The sequence below is a fragment of the Trifolium pratense genome, linkage group LG1 (assembly GCF_020283565.1).
Source record: "Trifolium pratense cultivar HEN17-A07 linkage group LG1, ARS_RC_1.1, whole genome shotgun sequence".
NCBI classification, from domain to species: domain Eukaryota; kingdom Viridiplantae; phylum Streptophyta; class Magnoliopsida; order Fabales; family Fabaceae; genus Trifolium; species Trifolium pratense.
Window position 1 is genome coordinate 31,936,798 of NC_060059.1, and position 17,068 is coordinate 31,953,865.

Here is a 17,068-nt window from a genome sequence, read left to right on the forward strand (position 1 = left end):
AGGAAATATGGAAAATAGAAGGGGAAAAAAAATTATGCCCACAAAAATTATTTTTTAGTTTCATTAAATAACTAAATATTTAAGACAATTTTAGATAACAATTTAGTCTTTTATCATTTTTTACGTTATTTTAGTCCTTCATTTATGTTAGTATATATATCATTTTTCAAGCTTCAAATGTATGATTTTCTTTTATGACAAAGATATATTTATGATTGAAAGCGAACAAAAAAAATAAAAAACTGAAGCTTGGAATTTGGCCCTTTAAGTTTCAAAATAGCAGTTTTGGCCCCATATGTTTACCCTATTTTGCAAAAGACAAATTTTGACCAAGTCAACGCTTATGTGGCAAGTCATTTAATTGACCCAGCTGCCACATCATGCCACCTAATAAATAAATAAAATTAAACATAAAAGGAATGGAACCGGAAGGAAGGAAGTAAGTCATGTGATTCACACCCTCAAATTATACACAAAAAACATTGAATTGGTCAAAATTGATCTTTTGCAAAAGGGGGTAAACATAGAGGGCCAAAACTGCTATTTTGAAAATTAAGGGGCTAAAATCATAAGTTTGTGAAACTTAAGTGGCCACAAGTGCAATTTAACTATATAAAAAGAACTAAAGTGTTAACTAAAATTAAGTTAAAGGGCTAAATATATAATTTTACCAATATTTACTAAACCTAAAAGATGATTTTTGGGATATAGGAGAGGAGGGAGAATTTGAGAAGTCAAATTCTTAGAATTTCAAGAAAATTTTGTTTGAAACGGGCAACAATTAAGTCAAGTCAAAAGTGAAGCCACCAGGAAGGACCAGTTGATTTCATATAAATAAATTGACAAGAATGAGGTTTTTAAAAATAGTTGAAGATATTCCAGCAATGCCCTAAATGAAAAATGAAAAATGAAAAATGAAATGACAGCCCCAAAGTGAAGCTTAAAAAATTACAACAATAAACGAATTATGACATAACTCAACCACTCCTTGTAGACCAATGAATTACAACAAAATTTCGTTTGATTAACCTAACTACATGTGCTAACAAGTCCCTCAGTAGAATATTCTAATCTAGCAGGGATGATTAGTGGTTCTCGTGACCCAAACAATTATCGTAATTCTGATGGAGGACAAAGCCAGCAAAGATATATATGCAACAGTCTCATGTGGAGATCATCTCATAACAGACTCTTTCACATACGATCGATTACCTGAACTGCAATGGCAAGGAATGAAATCAGAATCCATAACAAATTACTTTAAAGGGGGTACAATGGGAAAAGAATTTTTTCGACTCACGTGTATTCCAGGTGAATATTCATAAACCGGGCATTTTCTTTGCTTTGGGTCAACGTCACCAAACCTTCAATTACTTGATCTTGTTCCAGCTCAATAGGATCATAAAAGTATACCAATGTCTGTAAAATACATAAATAAAATCAAGACGATAAAATCAGTATCATATAAATGAAATGCAATTTTGAGAATTATATTCCAACATGTAAAATAGCCATAAAAAGTTATATAAATGCAGCATAAATAAACAAAACTAAGGGGATAGATGGTTCTGTATAGGAGCCTTCCATTATTGAGTATACGATCATTCGCTAATATATTATGGTATACACAGTGTAAATCATCTACATTTTTGAGAACATTTTAATGAAGATAAGCGTGATTCTTCACTTACAAAAAGGTCTTTTAATTGAAATGCATAAGCTAATTTCAACTTGTACAAAAAACTATTGTGAAAAATTACAGTTATTGCAATATTCTTAAAATGTTATTGCAAACTGACTAAGTATATTTTTTAATATTGGTCGGGCTTGGATGTGGTCCGCACCACAACCTATGCTACTCAGCAAGGTGCCAGGACCCTTGCTGCAATAGTGTGGCACCAGCATATAGCTGATATTCAACTGTAAAGCTTCATAATTGTATCCTTAATGCAATTAGTTTAGAGACATGTGCATTTTTGCTTTATATATACTAAAGATAAGCAGTGATACAATACTTCAATACATTTCGCTGAACAATGAAACTAGAACTGCCTATTGAAATTGGAAACTAAAAATAAAATGATAAAAGCTGGACCTGCTGCCAATGTGTTGGAGGGTCCTCCGGTGCAGTGGATAGTACCAGTGTTTCACTTGGGTTTGTTCGCCTTTTTCTCAAACTACCATTCACCTGATGACTTTCAATAACTGATGTTGGTGCTACCGTAGGCACATTAAACTCAACATCAAACCAAAATGCAAAACCATGCAGTGGAGCTGTATAAAACCATGAAATAGAATTCAATTTATGCCAAGTTATTAAAAGATTTCACTAAATGCAGAGTTATTAGTTAGTAATTTGGATGACATTAGAGCATTGTGCTCACCCACAACAAAACATGAAGGAGGTGGCACTGATAATATTTTGCTAATATCTCCTTAACACATCATATCCTATATTTTCTTAGAAACAAAATATCGCCGTTATGGATATCTACCGTATCCAATACTCTTATAGTATCTATGCATCATAGATTAGAGCAAGAAAAATATTCAGAAGTCCGCAAATCAATAGATATCGCCGTTATGGATATCTTCCGTGTCTAATACTCCTATCGTATCTATGCATCATAGATTAGAGCAAGAAGAACATTCAGAAGTCTGCAAATCAATAGAAAGAAAGGATAGACAAAAGTAGGTTACCTCGCATCATTGAGTTGAACTTAAACTTCGATGTTACACTTTCTAACTCGCTGATGGTAACATTATAACTATCAAGATATTTTACCTGCAATAGTAAAATATAGGATACAATCCATTCAGTCCAATCAATAAAGCTAAGTGAAAAAAATCCTCATCTGTGAGTTCTCTTGATATGACACTCCCTGTTACTCCAGGATATTTATATCCCCCCTAATCTCTATGAAATTGAGGATTTCTGATTTAAGGTTCTTGTTAGCAAACAATGATTGAACATGAAGAGTGAGAGTTTGTAAATCACAAGAGATATGATACTGTGTTATGAACCTGAAGAATAGATTCTTCCGTAAGTGTGAGAGTTCACAAAAATAAAAAACGAAAGTATGAGTGAACTGATTGGGGAACAAGTGAGTAGCAACAGTTCAATTCTTTACAAAGAGTTCACTTGGTGAACTGTGTTTAAAACAACAGTTAAGTTTGTAGTTCAGTTTGGTTGTTTTGAACAGTCCAAAATGAAACGCTAGAATCTATTGTGAAATACACAAAATGTTTTTACATATATTCGTAATGTACATAGAACCATCATACTAAGCCTGAAGGTAAGCAAACTTTCTTCAAACACAACTCAAGTATGAAAAATAACTACACATATAACTTTGACAAGCATATAAATCAGAATACGATATTGGTAAAAAGTCAGAGTAAACAGTGGCAATAGCACTAGCATACTCACCACATGTGGCCATGTCAGAACATTTTCACCAGTTATCGTCTCAACAGAAGGTTCCTCAAATGCACATTGTTTTGCTAATGATAACATGGCAGACACTGCAACCAAATAAGTAGTAAAAACTGATAAGCAAACCAATAGATGAAAGGAAATTGGATATTTACAGACTAGTTTACCCTAGTAATAGTATAATAAATAGCGCACTAAAGGTACAAGGAACATACTTGGAAGATAGTCTTAGAATTTGAATTTTGGCCTAACTTAAACTCAAAGCTAGATAGCAGCGAGAGGGTTGCCCCCTACTTATAACCACTATCTCGGTCATATTACTAGTCAATGTGATTGGGCCTAACATAGGAGTTTGTGGGAGTGAGAGTTACCCCCCACATATAACCATCATCTCATCCATATCACTAGTCAATATGGGATCTCCAAGATTTAGGATTCAACATTTGAAATTTCGGAGAAACTAGGTTTATCCTTTCACTAGCCAAAAAACAGGCATGGATATTTAACTATAATTATTCATATTTTAATATAGCTAACACATGTTCTGATGTGAAAAGCATTAAAATAAAGTGTTATCAATAATGAATTCTGGAAAATAGCAGAATGTCAAAAGAACAGTAAATAAGCAAATCCAATTTCAGGATATGTCTAGACAAGCACAATAACATAGATTTTGAAACTTATTTACAATCAGGGATGATACCTAAGTTTCTAAACTATGCACTTACTATCAATTCCATACACATTGCGCCAAAAGTCAACGCTGTCACTGTATCTGTCAGTATGTGTAACAGGAGCCATGTACAACTGGGGAAAAGTAAACCAAGAGGTCAGCAATTTTTCATATTTTGGGCAAGACACCAAAAGCTCAGCATTATTGTAATATTGGGTAAAAGATAAACCGAATCCAGTAATTACTGAGTTCCCGGATACATTATAGCAATTCTAAGCTTCATGTATAACTAACCAATAAGCATAACTCCAATTAGGCTGGGATTGTACCCGACAAAATAGCTTTGTAGAAAATGTATTAACGATAGCATAAACAATAAACTACATATGTACTTATTAGTAAAAGTAAATAGAAATACCGTTGCACTTGAAGGAAAAATAAGACCACCAGGTTTGAGCCAGCGATCTCTGGCAGTAATAACACTCCCAAGCATGCTCTGTAAGAAAATAAAATCTTCAAACCATTATGAATCATAAAAGTAGAGCTGAGAAGACCCATATTAAAACTGAAGTAGTCATGCACACCCTTCCCCAATCCTACCGAAAATGTAAAAAGGAGAACAAGAATAATAAGGAAAAAAACAAACGTTCTAGATTTTGTTTGTTATTTTGGTTCCTCCTCCCAAAAAGAAGATAATTCTCAACAAATTACAACTGTACCTTTCACATTTCTATAGATAGTAACAATTGAGATAATATGTTTTTAACTTGTTATTATACGAATTTAAGTACTAATATGTAATTCGATGGAAACTTCTCATGAACCAACTTCAATATATATGCTACCCCTTCCTCCCTAACACACCGTTGATCTTATCTGTTCTTGTTTGTCCACTCATCTAGTATAATATTTTCATCTCTACAACCATAAAAGATTGCTAGACTTGTAACTAAGCAATCAAATCTAGTAAAAATTACTTATATGAAAGAAAAAACATTTTCTGGTATATCGAAATCTATTTGGACAATTTTCTAACAAGTGGTTATCTAAAAGCATAATTGATGGATGCAATTGGTGATAGCAGAAATTCCACAGCACAGATAAACAAACAAGCACCAAGAACATGGACAAAAGCATTCACAGAGCGTGAAAACAAAAGCATTCAACTTTAAAAAAAAAAATTAAACACAACAAAGTCACAGGCATATTCATGAAGACAAGGAATATTTGTCTACCCAACTGTAAACGTGCTTAATTTTTTATTTTGTTTTGCAAAATCTGTAATTTCAAAATATAGCTCAACTGTATACGTGTTTGTCTACCCAAATATTTGTCTATGCCTTTTAAAAGCTAGCTATCATGGGGAAAGAGCCAAGTCACATAAAAACTCAAAGAGCATCCCATACTATTTGATGTGGGACTTGAACACCCTATAATACCCAAGTCTCTATAATAGCACTGCTCCTGAGAGTCTTTGTCCCGGCGACTACACTCTAAGACCTTTATTCAGCCTTTTCAATTAGCCCCTCTGTAGGTAGCTCTTCTTGAGTCACGACATCAAGGTTATGATACCAATTGAAAAGTATCCAACCACGTGGAGAACTCTCCCTTAAAAGCTAGCTATCAGGGGGAAGAACCAAGCCACTTAAATACTCCACCGAGCATCTCTAAGGCTCTCGCCCCATAATACCCTAGTCTCTATCATACCACCACTCGTGAGACCTCACAAACTTTAGGAGTATAAACCAATAGGGAGAGTCCAACCCAAAAGACTAGTATATATGGTGCGCGAGCCTACAGGCTTATAAGTCTCACTTTTTAGGTGAGACTGCCTGGTGTGGAACTCGTAACAATGCAACACCATTCAACATCAATGTCGTCGGCGGCTTTCACTCCACAACTTCTATATTCGTGGGAACCTTTCATGAGTAATTTTAAAAGCAGCAATTTTTAAAGCATAATCCCAAAGAGAGAACCAACCCAGAAGACTGGACTATTAGATGGGAAAGCCCCTACAGTTCTAAGCCTCACTTTTTAGGTGACACTCCCGGATGTCGGGATGTGGGACTCGTAACAAAGCTCTCTTTCAAGCCAATCATCGTAACACATATAGGAGCTACAGTTACAAGATGAGAAGGAGTTACAGTAAGGATAGGAGAAGTCACTTTTCTGTTTTATTATGTATGCACCAGAATTCAAAAATTTTCCACATTCATCTTTCTGATAATGATAAAAGATACTTCTGCTTAATTCCAATCCATTCTAGTTATTAAACTATCAGTTTCCCTCAGAAGTTAATTTATGGTTTACTCCACCGATTTCATGATAACTTGTTTTAACTTCTCAAAATACATATTTACCCAGAAAATTAAAAGTATCCTAATATGCACCTCATATAGTAGCATATAGCCCATCCATTCTGAAATTATAACGTCCACCTCTTCATCAATTTCAACATCCTGCAAAACCCATTGGCTGAGGTAAATATAATGATTGATCCTAATAACTAATATAACTAATATAAAGTTAACAAAGGAAAATAATAAAAATTTCAGGATAAGAAGAATTTGCATAGAGTATTATATAAAATGAAGCTAAACATAAATAACATTCATATGTTTAGACGGAAAGTATGTAATGTATATTCTATATTTGTTGTAACTTAGTTTCGGACTCTCCAACCTGCCCAACATATTTACGAGGATAATAACATTATAATGTGCAACAAATGGTTTGGAAATTATAGAGGTCAAACCTCGCATCAATATTTTAAGCCATAGAATATTACAATGATTGAAAAACATATATATTGTTCAGAAGTACCTACCTCAACTCGTCCATGCAATACAATGATAACATCAGAAAGGTTATTTGCTTTAACAACTTCATTTGCCTGTTTGCAAAAGCAAAAAACTAAATTGAAACCAATAACTCATGGTAAAATGTGCTATTAAACATCATAGACAACCTAATTGCATTGACAAACTTAACCATTAAACCTATAAAAGAGATAGAGAAGAACTATAACAGAAGAACCCAAGTAGAGATATGGTTTAAAAAGCATAAGCAATTCTCATTATATTAGCCGGCTTCGTGGGATTCATTTAAGCCCTAAGCCTAAATTCTAGTATGGCATCAAAGTCAGGTTAAGTCAATTAAATAATTTAGAATGAATGACTTGCATTACACAATGGGGCTATACAAGAAAGAATCTCTCAAAACAAGGAAAAGTAGGAAACTAAGGAAACTATATCAACAATAATAAATACAGAGAATAATCTTAATTATGACTAGAAACATGGCCAAATGACTAGAAAAGCGTAAAGGAAGACCTATTGAATGTGAAAAGCGTGCAGTAGCAAGAATTGGAGAGAGTATGCAGAAAAGAAAACTGTTGTTCTATTCTATTTGCATTTTCTATTTCTGTTAGTATTATTAACTGGTGAGTTTAGTTCAACCAATCCTACCTTTCGTGATGAACTGTTGATAACAATCCTACATTTTGTCTCTATGGACTGAAATGAAAGGGAGGGCTCAGCGGCAAGAGGATTGTAACATGCAAAGAGCAAGGAGATCAACCTTTTTCCGAATATACATCATGGGTTCAAAGAAAGACCAGAAGCATCTAGTTGAGTAAGGGTTGGTTGTTGTACAGGTATAAAATTAGTCGTAGTGAATTGGGTATGAGTTAGTTTCTACTTTCTTGTAAACAATGTCATGATGTTGAATTTTTTACCCATATCCATGTTAACTAAATACGGCTTATACCAATAAAAAGTTATCTTTGAAATTATTACCTGCAGAGCAATGTCACTGGCATCAACTGCATACACCTGGAAAGATAAAATTCCATAACCATCGATGACAAACACTTTGGAATAAACCATAGGTTGAAAATACTAGATTAAAAGCTTAATTAAAATTATGAAAAACAAAAGAAATAGGCTTCAGCAAATCCTGTTATAGAAAGTCTTAATCCAACGAGTATAAGTCAACTAAAAATTTAAATCACCCATGATCCTCCACAGTTTAAAAATATTAAACAAAAGGAGTAGAGAAGAATAGAAATTAAAACAAGGCATAAAATCAACCTATCCATGATACAGCCACAGCATCCAGCAACCCCAGATTATATAAGTAATATATACGGGCGTTAAAACCCAAAATAAAATTCCTCGATAAATCCTGATTTGAACAACTAAAACTAAAAGAATTAAACAGAATATGCCATATCTATCTAACAATGTTGAAAAAGAAACTAAAAACGATATTCCTTCTTCTATGATAAAAACATGTAAAAAAGTACAAAGGTTCATGAGGCGGAAACTGAAAAATGGATTTAAAAAAATTAAACAGTTTTGCTTTCATTTTGATGAAACATACATTTTTTTAGCAAAATATAAAATGCCATTATTTCATTATCAACTAAAAGAGTATACCAATATCAATCTAAAAGAGCTTACCCGCTTTGCACCGGCCTGAGCACAAAATATGGAAAGGATTCCTGTACCGCATCCAACATCAACTACGACCTGAAGACAGACAATAATTAAGGGAAAAAGGAGAGGAACTATGTAGGAGTACAGGGAACGTTGAAAAGCAAGAATAAACTTCATTTCAAACCATACAAAAAAGCAAATCATGCAAGAACCGTCAATATGTGACATATGTTTAACCTATCAACCAACCAATAACAGACCCCCCTACAAGAGGCACTCCAGATGGTTTGGAATGCTACCTAATTCACTTGGAGTTGAACAAAGTCCTCATTTTCTACCAAGAGTAGTAATAGCAATTAGATATAAATAAAAGTATCATATTTGTATTAACAACGATCATTGATATTAATTTTATCATATTGCAACAATTCACAAAAGAATAAATGGAAAGCAGTAATAGACTCTTGAAGCGAACAATTGTGGCCATTTTATGGAAACAATAAAAATGCAAAAAAAATTGTTATCATTATTTCCATAAATGCATCATCTGTAGCTAGCATTTCATTTCTCTCCATCACAATGGTTAAATTGAACACATAGTTTAGAAAATGAAAATAGAAAATATTTTCACACAGTAAACGTGGACTAAATAAATAAATTTACTTTTTAATTTATCCAAATCTAACTGAGCCTGAGCAGAGTTAGTAAAACTCCGAACCAAATTCTCCGAAAAGAATATAATAAATTCCACTTCTACTAATTTCCGCCATACAAAACAAAATCAACGCACGGAAAATTTTCAAATCTATTGATAACACTGTATGTGTTATTACGAAATTACTTTTCCAGCAATAGAATCCTGATGCCGCATGATTGCTTCCCTATAAGTATCAGTCCGCACACGATCCTGTACAAAACCAGGGCAAAATAAAAAGATTATTTTTGCATTCAACAAAAAATAAAATCACCAAAGAGAGACAATTACAATGAACTAGAAGACGAGAAATCCTCCTTAGAGTAAAACAAACAAAACTACAATGAAGCAATGCTGCCCTAGTCCTACCCTCAACATATCTGTTAATCAACTTGAAGTATACGAATACATTCAATATATTATCATTTACATTTAAAATTAACATAAAGAAATTAACCAAGATAGCCAAGAATATATTATCATTTACATTTACAAATTAATCAAATTAAACAAGCAAGCCAAATACAACATAAACTGTGTATGTAATTTTTACACCATTCAGATATTCAAGTTTACAGTATGTACTAGTATTAGTATATAAGGAAAGGTAAAAGCTAGTTCTAAGAATCAAAGAACAAAAGCAATATAAGGTAAACTAGGGTTTATGACATTCAAATATCAAACACAATGTGTAATGTATAATTGAGAAACATTAGAATGAAGAAAGTAACAAAATTGAAAAAGATTAAAGAAAAGAAAAGAAAAATGGTGGAGTTGAAAACCTTGATCATTTCTTGGTGAATACCGAGGTGAGCATAGGAATGAAAATACGCCATATCGTAATCGGTGCAAGGAGATCGATTAGGTTGTTGTTGTTGTTGTTGGTCTTGTGGTGGTGGTGGTGGTTGTTGTTCGGTATCGGAAACCCTAACAATGGAATTAGAAGTGGAAGCGGAAGCACGTGAACGGCGAGTGCCACGGCGAGCACGGTCATGGTGACTGTGAGTTTGCAACATTCCCGGCGGCGGTGGTGACGGTGGTTGATGGTGGTTGTAGCCGTTAGTATTGTTATTATCGTTCAAAAACATCACTCACTTCACTCTCGCTGTTTCACAACACAACTGAGCTTTTGTACGGTTTCTGCGTAACTAGGCTATATATATGATGACGACACTGTCATAAAGTGAGGTGAGCTGCTTTTTGGTGTCCACGTAATATTTGCCCAACCGCAAAACTAATCTCTCACGAAATGGCAAAGCCAACGAAAATTCACACACAAAGTGGAGTGATCGGGGTTCGAACCCCGATCTTGACGTCCGACACTAGTAATTTCGGTATTTCTTAGGATTTGTGGATAATTTCTCGAGTATTCTAGATCAGATAAACATGAGTTAATCACGTTAAAAATGGTGTATCGACGCTATTTAATGAAAGGTCTTGTTAGTATTTTAGGATGAGATAAACATGAGTCAAGTGGTGTAAAGGCGTTTATGCACTATTTAATGAAAGGTCTTGTTAACTTGTGTTCTAACACGCATCTACACATTCTTTAGTCAAAACAAATAGTATTAGGTAGGATTCTACGGTTTTTAAATAAATTTCGACTTTTGTCTTTGACATTTTTGTTTCTATCGAAAAGAATGCCGATAATTCGGAATTCAGTGGAGAGAAAAATTGGGATTTTACGATTTTCAGTAAATTTCTACTTTTTTGTCTTTGACTTTCGCGTTTGTAGCAACTACAAAAAAAACACTAATAACTCGGAATTCAATAAAGAAAAAAATTAATGTATAGATAGAAATTATCCTAGTAATAGAACAATCCATTTTGAAAGTAGACTTTTAACGTAGAAATAATTTTTTATTAGATGGTGGAGCAAGGAATGGTAAAATAATATCCGTTCAATTCCCGCCTCATTGAAATCCCTAACCAAAATTCATGGTTTGTCATTCATATGTGTATCAATGACAACTCACAAATTATATTAAGATTATGAAAATTGGAACAGAATTGTAAGGTTGCAAAAATTGGAATGAAAGAAAAATATATTGGTTGAATAGTTACAACTTACAAGAGCATAGCAACACATCTGGAATTTTTCTCTTCCCACCCCTCGTTTCTTTGGGGTAGAAAAGAAACGTGAGGGTAGAAAAAGAAAAATTCACACATTCGGCTCTATTTCAGCCCTCGTGCGTGCATATACCAAATAACAATAACAATTCAATATATAAAGGTAAACTTATGAAAAATACTCCTCAAACTTGTTGCAAATTTGGTTGCAATTGAAAAGAAATGTGAAAAACATCTTTGTTTTCAGACTCACATTGTGGGCAATTGATGCACATTGATGTCGTGTCGAAATGCAACCACAACAAGTGACAAACGTTTGGCTGTACACTAATATGTCAAACTTCACACTGGGTTAAAGAGCAGAACAACCAGAATATTCAAATATCAAATCCAAGTTTAGCTAGGATTATGACCAATGTTAGCTTCAAGAAAAGATGAGTGAAAAAAAATACCTAGCTTTTAAAATGTTAGCTACCTAAGAATTGGATTTTGCAAATATGTTCCAGCTTTTACTTCGCCACCATGATAATAGACTAGTTTTCCATTATAAAATTATGCACAGAAAATTTAGTTATGAAAACATTCATACAAAGCTAAGTTGCTTTTGCCAAAGTTAAACTAGACAGTTCATTTCCTCTTTATTTTACATATCAAGCATCCTCTTTATTGTTGCATATCAAAAACTAAAACTGCCGACAAAGCCAGAGTACTACACCACTTGCTCATAACTCATCTTTGCTCCTTCCATCACTTCCATGTTCATCAAAGGATGCATATGCTTTAATAATTGACTCATATATTTTGATCCCTTTCAAGTATTCATCTTTGTGAAGATACTGCATAGAGACAAAGCAAAACATAAGTCAAAGTTGAACTCTAAACTAAATGTAGGTACAGTAAGGTGCATGACATTAGGATACAACCAAAAATATATAAGGTGCTAAGTGTCCAAAAAAAGGTGCAAGGCATTGTCATTCTGTGTAACCACAATGTTCTGGCACGACCTTCTCCGAGTAAGATACAACCCCAATCAAACAAGCCTACATCATTTCTCAGAACACAGAGTTGAGGTAGTTATATATTCATTGACTCTTATGTACATATTTATGGTGAACACTTTCATTTCCAACAAACTTATCCCTATGGCAAATAAGTCATAGCAATAGAGGCTAATTCAAGCTGAATATGCCAACAACTAGACTAGTATTTATGAGAGTCATACATTAGATATGATATGACACAAAAAAGTATTTATATGTGGGAGGCATCTGTTACGATACAAGCCGATTTTGTGCAGTAGAGATAGATCCAACCCAAATTCTAAGATGATATAAGAGTCTATCTCAGATCTGTTGGGCCATCTGTTACCGGGACACACTCCAGATGTCCAATGTTAGTCATGAAAGGTGTATATTGAGAGTTTCAGATTTGGTGTGAAATGGCCAAAAAATGTGTTTATAAGTGGGAGACACTCTTCCTCACCTTACAAACGAGTTTTGTAGAGTTGAGATAATCCCAACCCAAATTCTAAGCATTGAGAAACATGTCAACATGGAAACAAAATAAAGGAAAAAGTCAGCCAGAATATTTTTTGTACAAGACTACACTGTTTTAAGCATAACATAGCTAATGCATCTCATCTTCATGAAAGCCTTATCATAACTATGACATAGTGCAAACCTCACTTTCTAGTTCTAAATAACAAGATGTATAATCATACAATGACATGACTTGTGTCGATAAGCATACTAGCATCAAATAATCAAATAGGCACATAATATATTATAAGAATCACCTCGTTGTGGTCATGGAGTAGAATAGGAGTGTTTGCCATAGGTGAGAATCCAATTGCTGGCAATCCAAGATTGCGGAAATAGCGTGCATCTGTGGAGGCAGGAAAGATCTCTGGCTTACCAAGTTTCCCACCAGCCTCTTGGACAGCATTCTCTAACAATGCCCACCATGGGTTGGAACTGTCGGTTTTGGTGATGACTGGTTTCCCGGACGCATCATACACAGATACCTTCTGTTGGAACTGCCCAAGCTAAAATGTATTAGAGAGAGAATCTAATAAGAGGTAATTTGTTCTCAAAAAGAAGAAATTCATAAAATAATCAATTGTGTTATATATAAATTTTGAGAGAAAGCCATAAGGGTAAGTGAACCAGTTATAAAACTTAACACCGTCGTTTCCATTATCTACCTCTTTCCTTCTCCATAAGAATTTAAACATTGACAACAAACAAACAGTTGCACAAAATTACAGTCATCGCAACATGTTACACAGATACATCTACATCAACATATGTACATATACATCTACTTTCAACCCTGTTTTTATGTTGTTTGCTATGTTCTATACATAAACACCCAGCTGCATCAACCATAACATCAACCTTTTTCACATAGAAAAGATGATAAAATTGCAGAAGATGAAGGCCATGATCTGAAATGTTCTAATATACAAAGGATGGTTCTTAAAAGAAAAAGAAGAAAGTTTCAAGCTTAATGATAGCAATATTTCCCCTGGCTGCAGATTTCTATAGAAGTGAAAGACAAAGCAGTCACCCTTTAACTGAGATTATTAGTTACTTACCCTGAAAGACATATTGCGCCAACTAGGTGCCCACTCTTCGGCAATTCGCCTCTCCAATGATTCTGTATCGGCGGTTGGTGGCACTCTAATATCAAATCCAGCTTCTGCTTCAGATGGCTGCAAATTCATGACATAACCCTGGTGCACAGCAAAAGAAAGACAGAATCATTAGAGAGGAATTCAACCGTAATAATTTCTGAAATTGCTTAGCGCATGAATACAAACATGAAAAGTATCATTTCAAATGTAAGCATGGCATTATTGGCAGACTCCACTAAAATGTATAACAGTATATTGATGTGACGATAGGAAACAATGTTGAGCAAGAACGTGTTTTCAATTCTATTATATTCATCGAATAATCAATTAAATAATGTCTATGAGGTGTTAGCTCAGTGGTAAGAGTTTGACTTTATAACCTAAAGGGACGTAGTTCAAACCCCCTCGATGACAATCGTAAAATAGTTATCAGTGCTTCTTTAATTGATGATAATTTTTATTACATAAAGTTTGAAATTGTTGTCCGTGACCATAATTGTGGGTGGCCGCAAACATCAAAGCTTTAGAGTGGTCACCCCAACTGTAATGCGATGCATATCAATTTGCACTTGTCTGCAATATCAAATATTGTGACATACTCACATGCAACTATAATTTGAAGTTCTACATTATACAAGACATGTTTGACCAATTTGATGGAGTATTAGAGTCAATTAACTTACTGTTGTTGGAGATGGAGTTCCAGCCTTCAAAAAGGCCATGTTAATAGAAACAACATCACCATCAGCCTTCAAGCCGGCCTTGATCAAGTCAAACTGTGAGGCACGATACCTTCGGATGATTTCAATACTCTTCAAGAGATTCTCCATAGCAGAGTTATCATAAAGCTTGGACCCATGTCCTGGAGCTCCAACAGCCTTGATCACCAGCCACCACGGGCTCCTCTCTGCATAGAATGCTCTGTAATGCTCATCCGGAGAAGCCAGCCCTGTTTGTATGTAAGTGAATAAAAAGCTGAGATGAGTTCAATAACGAGTAAAGATTCAAGTCAATGTTCCAAAGTTAGATGCAAGACCAAGTGTAAACTTTTTAACTTCACCCAAAACTATTTTTAACTCATAGTCAAACCAAGATTTGGAAGCAAAATCAAGTTTGCCTACCAGTAACCAAACAGTATTTCAACTAAAATCAGTTTTTGTTTCTCTCGGAAGGCAGCAGAATCAATTCTAATGATTTCCAAAGTGAAACCAAATACAGTTAGCATGCACTTGGAAATATTCACGTCACTGCATCACTATGCAGCCAACTAAAAGCTAGCCTTTGAAGGTTCACCGCGAGCTAAGTGCATGGTCACCGCATGTTTCCAAAAACATCTTGCATTACTTATTTACTAAATGTGTCCTTCAAATGCCTAAAATCTAACCAAATTAGTTTTATATGGTGACACATGCAACCAATTGGATTGTTTTACTACTTTAAACAATGCTTCTTCTTTTCCATTATAAAAGGCATTTCCTGTACTTTACTTTGTATTTATGATAATGGTAAATAGATCAGAGATCGAAATGGGCGGATAACTCTCCCCGAGAGTTTTAAAGCTGCTGCATGTCCAAGTCAGGGGTCGAACCCAGGACCTTGGTTAAGCTAAAAGAGATCCATCATCTCATCTAAGCGCTCTTGAGTGAAATAGATACTTTTCACTTTCAATTGAATTGAATAGATAGATATAATAGTAGATACAAGTATTAATTAATAAGAACAATATTTAAGTACCTTCATCAAGCACAATACCAACATTCAATCCTCGAAAAACTTCCGAAAGAGAAAACTTTTCAGCACCATCATGTCCACCAATCTCTTCATCAGGAGCAAAAAGCACATAAACATTCCTTTTAGGCTGAAAACCCCAACCCTTAAGTCTCCTAACAGCTTCAAGATACTGCAAACCAACACACTTCATATCCTGAGACCCTCTAGCATAAATTCTACCATCAGAATCCAAATGAGCCTCAAAAGGATGATGAACCCATTTATCATGTTCAGCAGGAACAACATCAGTGTGAGAGTAAAGCATGATTGAAGAAAGTTCTGGATTTGTTCCTTCCCATTTGATAAGGATTAAGGGTTTTCCTGAAACGAATTCGATTGTTTGGGATTGGAGTGAAAGTGATTTGGCTTGGTTTGTTAGGAAAATTGTGGATTGGGTGTAGTTTGGGGTTGGTTGGTCGGTTTTGATTTGAAGGTATTGTTGAAAACGGGAAATGATGTTTGATTCTTCTGAAGAAGATTGTGAAGATGATGATGATGATGATGATGATGATGATGATGATGATGTTAATGTTGATAATAGAAAAGCTATGAGGAGGATTTTGAACTTCATCGTGTGTATGCTGATAGAGTGATAGTGGTGGTGATGATCAGTTACTAGTTCTTAGTACTTCAAGTGTGCTTACTACTACTGCTGTTTATCAGCACTTGGCATAACAACCTTAAAACGTGTACGACTTTTTGGATAGATAGAGACATTATATATACTCATTTCGATTCTATTTATAAGAAAAAGTTTATTTTCTAGAATTATTGTAAAATTGATGTATCTAGACAATATTGTAGTCTAGATAAATCAACTTTACAATGAATCTAAAAAGTAAAATTCTTCTTATATATAGGACTAGAGGGAATACTCGCTCTAGTTCTAATTATAAGAAAATATTCATTTTTTTATATATATTCAAAATTTAATGTATCTAGACAATAATATAGACCAGATACATCAAACTTTCAATGTATCTAAAAAGTGAATATCTTCTTATAATTAGGATTGGAGGGAGTACGCTATCTTCCGTCTTTTTTATAAAAAGCGACTAATTTTTAAAATTTATTGAATAATTGGTGTATTTGGTCTAGATTACATATCAGATACATTCGTCGTTTAATGAATCTAAAAAGTGAATTGTTTCTTATAAAAAGGACCGGAGTATATATAAGGGTTGAGGAAGGAAGAAAAACACTGAAATCAATGAATGAAACTAGACTAAACCTTAGTCCAAGTTCATTACTGTAATTGGTTTTTGTGTTTTCTTTTCTTCCCCATTTCTTTCCGTGGTGTGTTTGGTTTGAGAAAGAGAAAGAGAGAGGAAAGAAAATTACGGAAATCAAT

At 34.2% G+C, this 17,068-nt stretch overlaps 2 protein-coding genes across 5 annotated transcripts; both read right to left on the minus strand.

The window, feature by feature from the left end:
• Positions 1-786: 786 nt before the first annotated feature.
• Positions 787-10,478, minus strand: LOC123899682 (probable protein arginine N-methyltransferase 6). Its single transcript, XM_045950898.1, has 13 exons — positions 10,025-10,478; positions 9,390-9,455; positions 8,573-8,641; positions 7,907-7,942; positions 6,937-7,002; positions 6,500-6,568; positions 4,528-4,605; positions 4,165-4,243; positions 3,431-3,525; positions 2,701-2,785; positions 2,096-2,274; positions 1,301-1,419; positions 787-1,217 (listed from the first exon to the last, which is right to left on the minus strand). The coding sequence occupies exons 1-13, from the start codon at positions 10,328-10,330 to the stop codon at positions 1,175-1,177; spliced, it is 1,290 nt and encodes a 429-aa protein (XP_045806854.1). The 5' UTR covers positions 10,331-10,478; the 3' UTR covers positions 787-1,174.
• A 1,323-nt stretch (positions 10,479-11,801) lies between these two features.
• LOC123921897 (aminoacylase-1) lies at positions 11,802-16,406 on the minus strand. 4 transcript variants are annotated; one of them, XM_045974629.1, is made up of 6 exons: positions 15,682-16,406; positions 14,631-14,896; positions 13,909-14,046; positions 13,108-13,356; positions 12,136-12,148; positions 11,895-11,943 (listed from the first exon to the last, which is right to left on the minus strand). In XM_045974629.1, exons 1-6 carry the CDS (start codon positions 16,286-16,288, stop codon positions 11,906-11,908), a joined length of 1,311 nt encoding a protein of 436 aa, XP_045830585.1. In that variant the 5' UTR covers positions 16,289-16,406; the 3' UTR covers positions 11,895-11,905. The 4 variants fall into 4 exon arrangements, with proteins under 4 accessions (XP_045830592.1, XP_045830585.1, XP_045830576.1 ...); XM_045974636.1 differs by lacking the exons at positions 11,895-11,943; positions 12,136-12,148 and adding an exon at positions 11,802-11,845 and having other exon boundaries at positions 15,682-16,405; XM_045974620.1 differs by having other exon boundaries at positions 11,895-12,148; positions 13,108-13,347; positions 15,682-16,405.
• Positions 16,407-17,068: the final 662 nt, after the last annotated feature.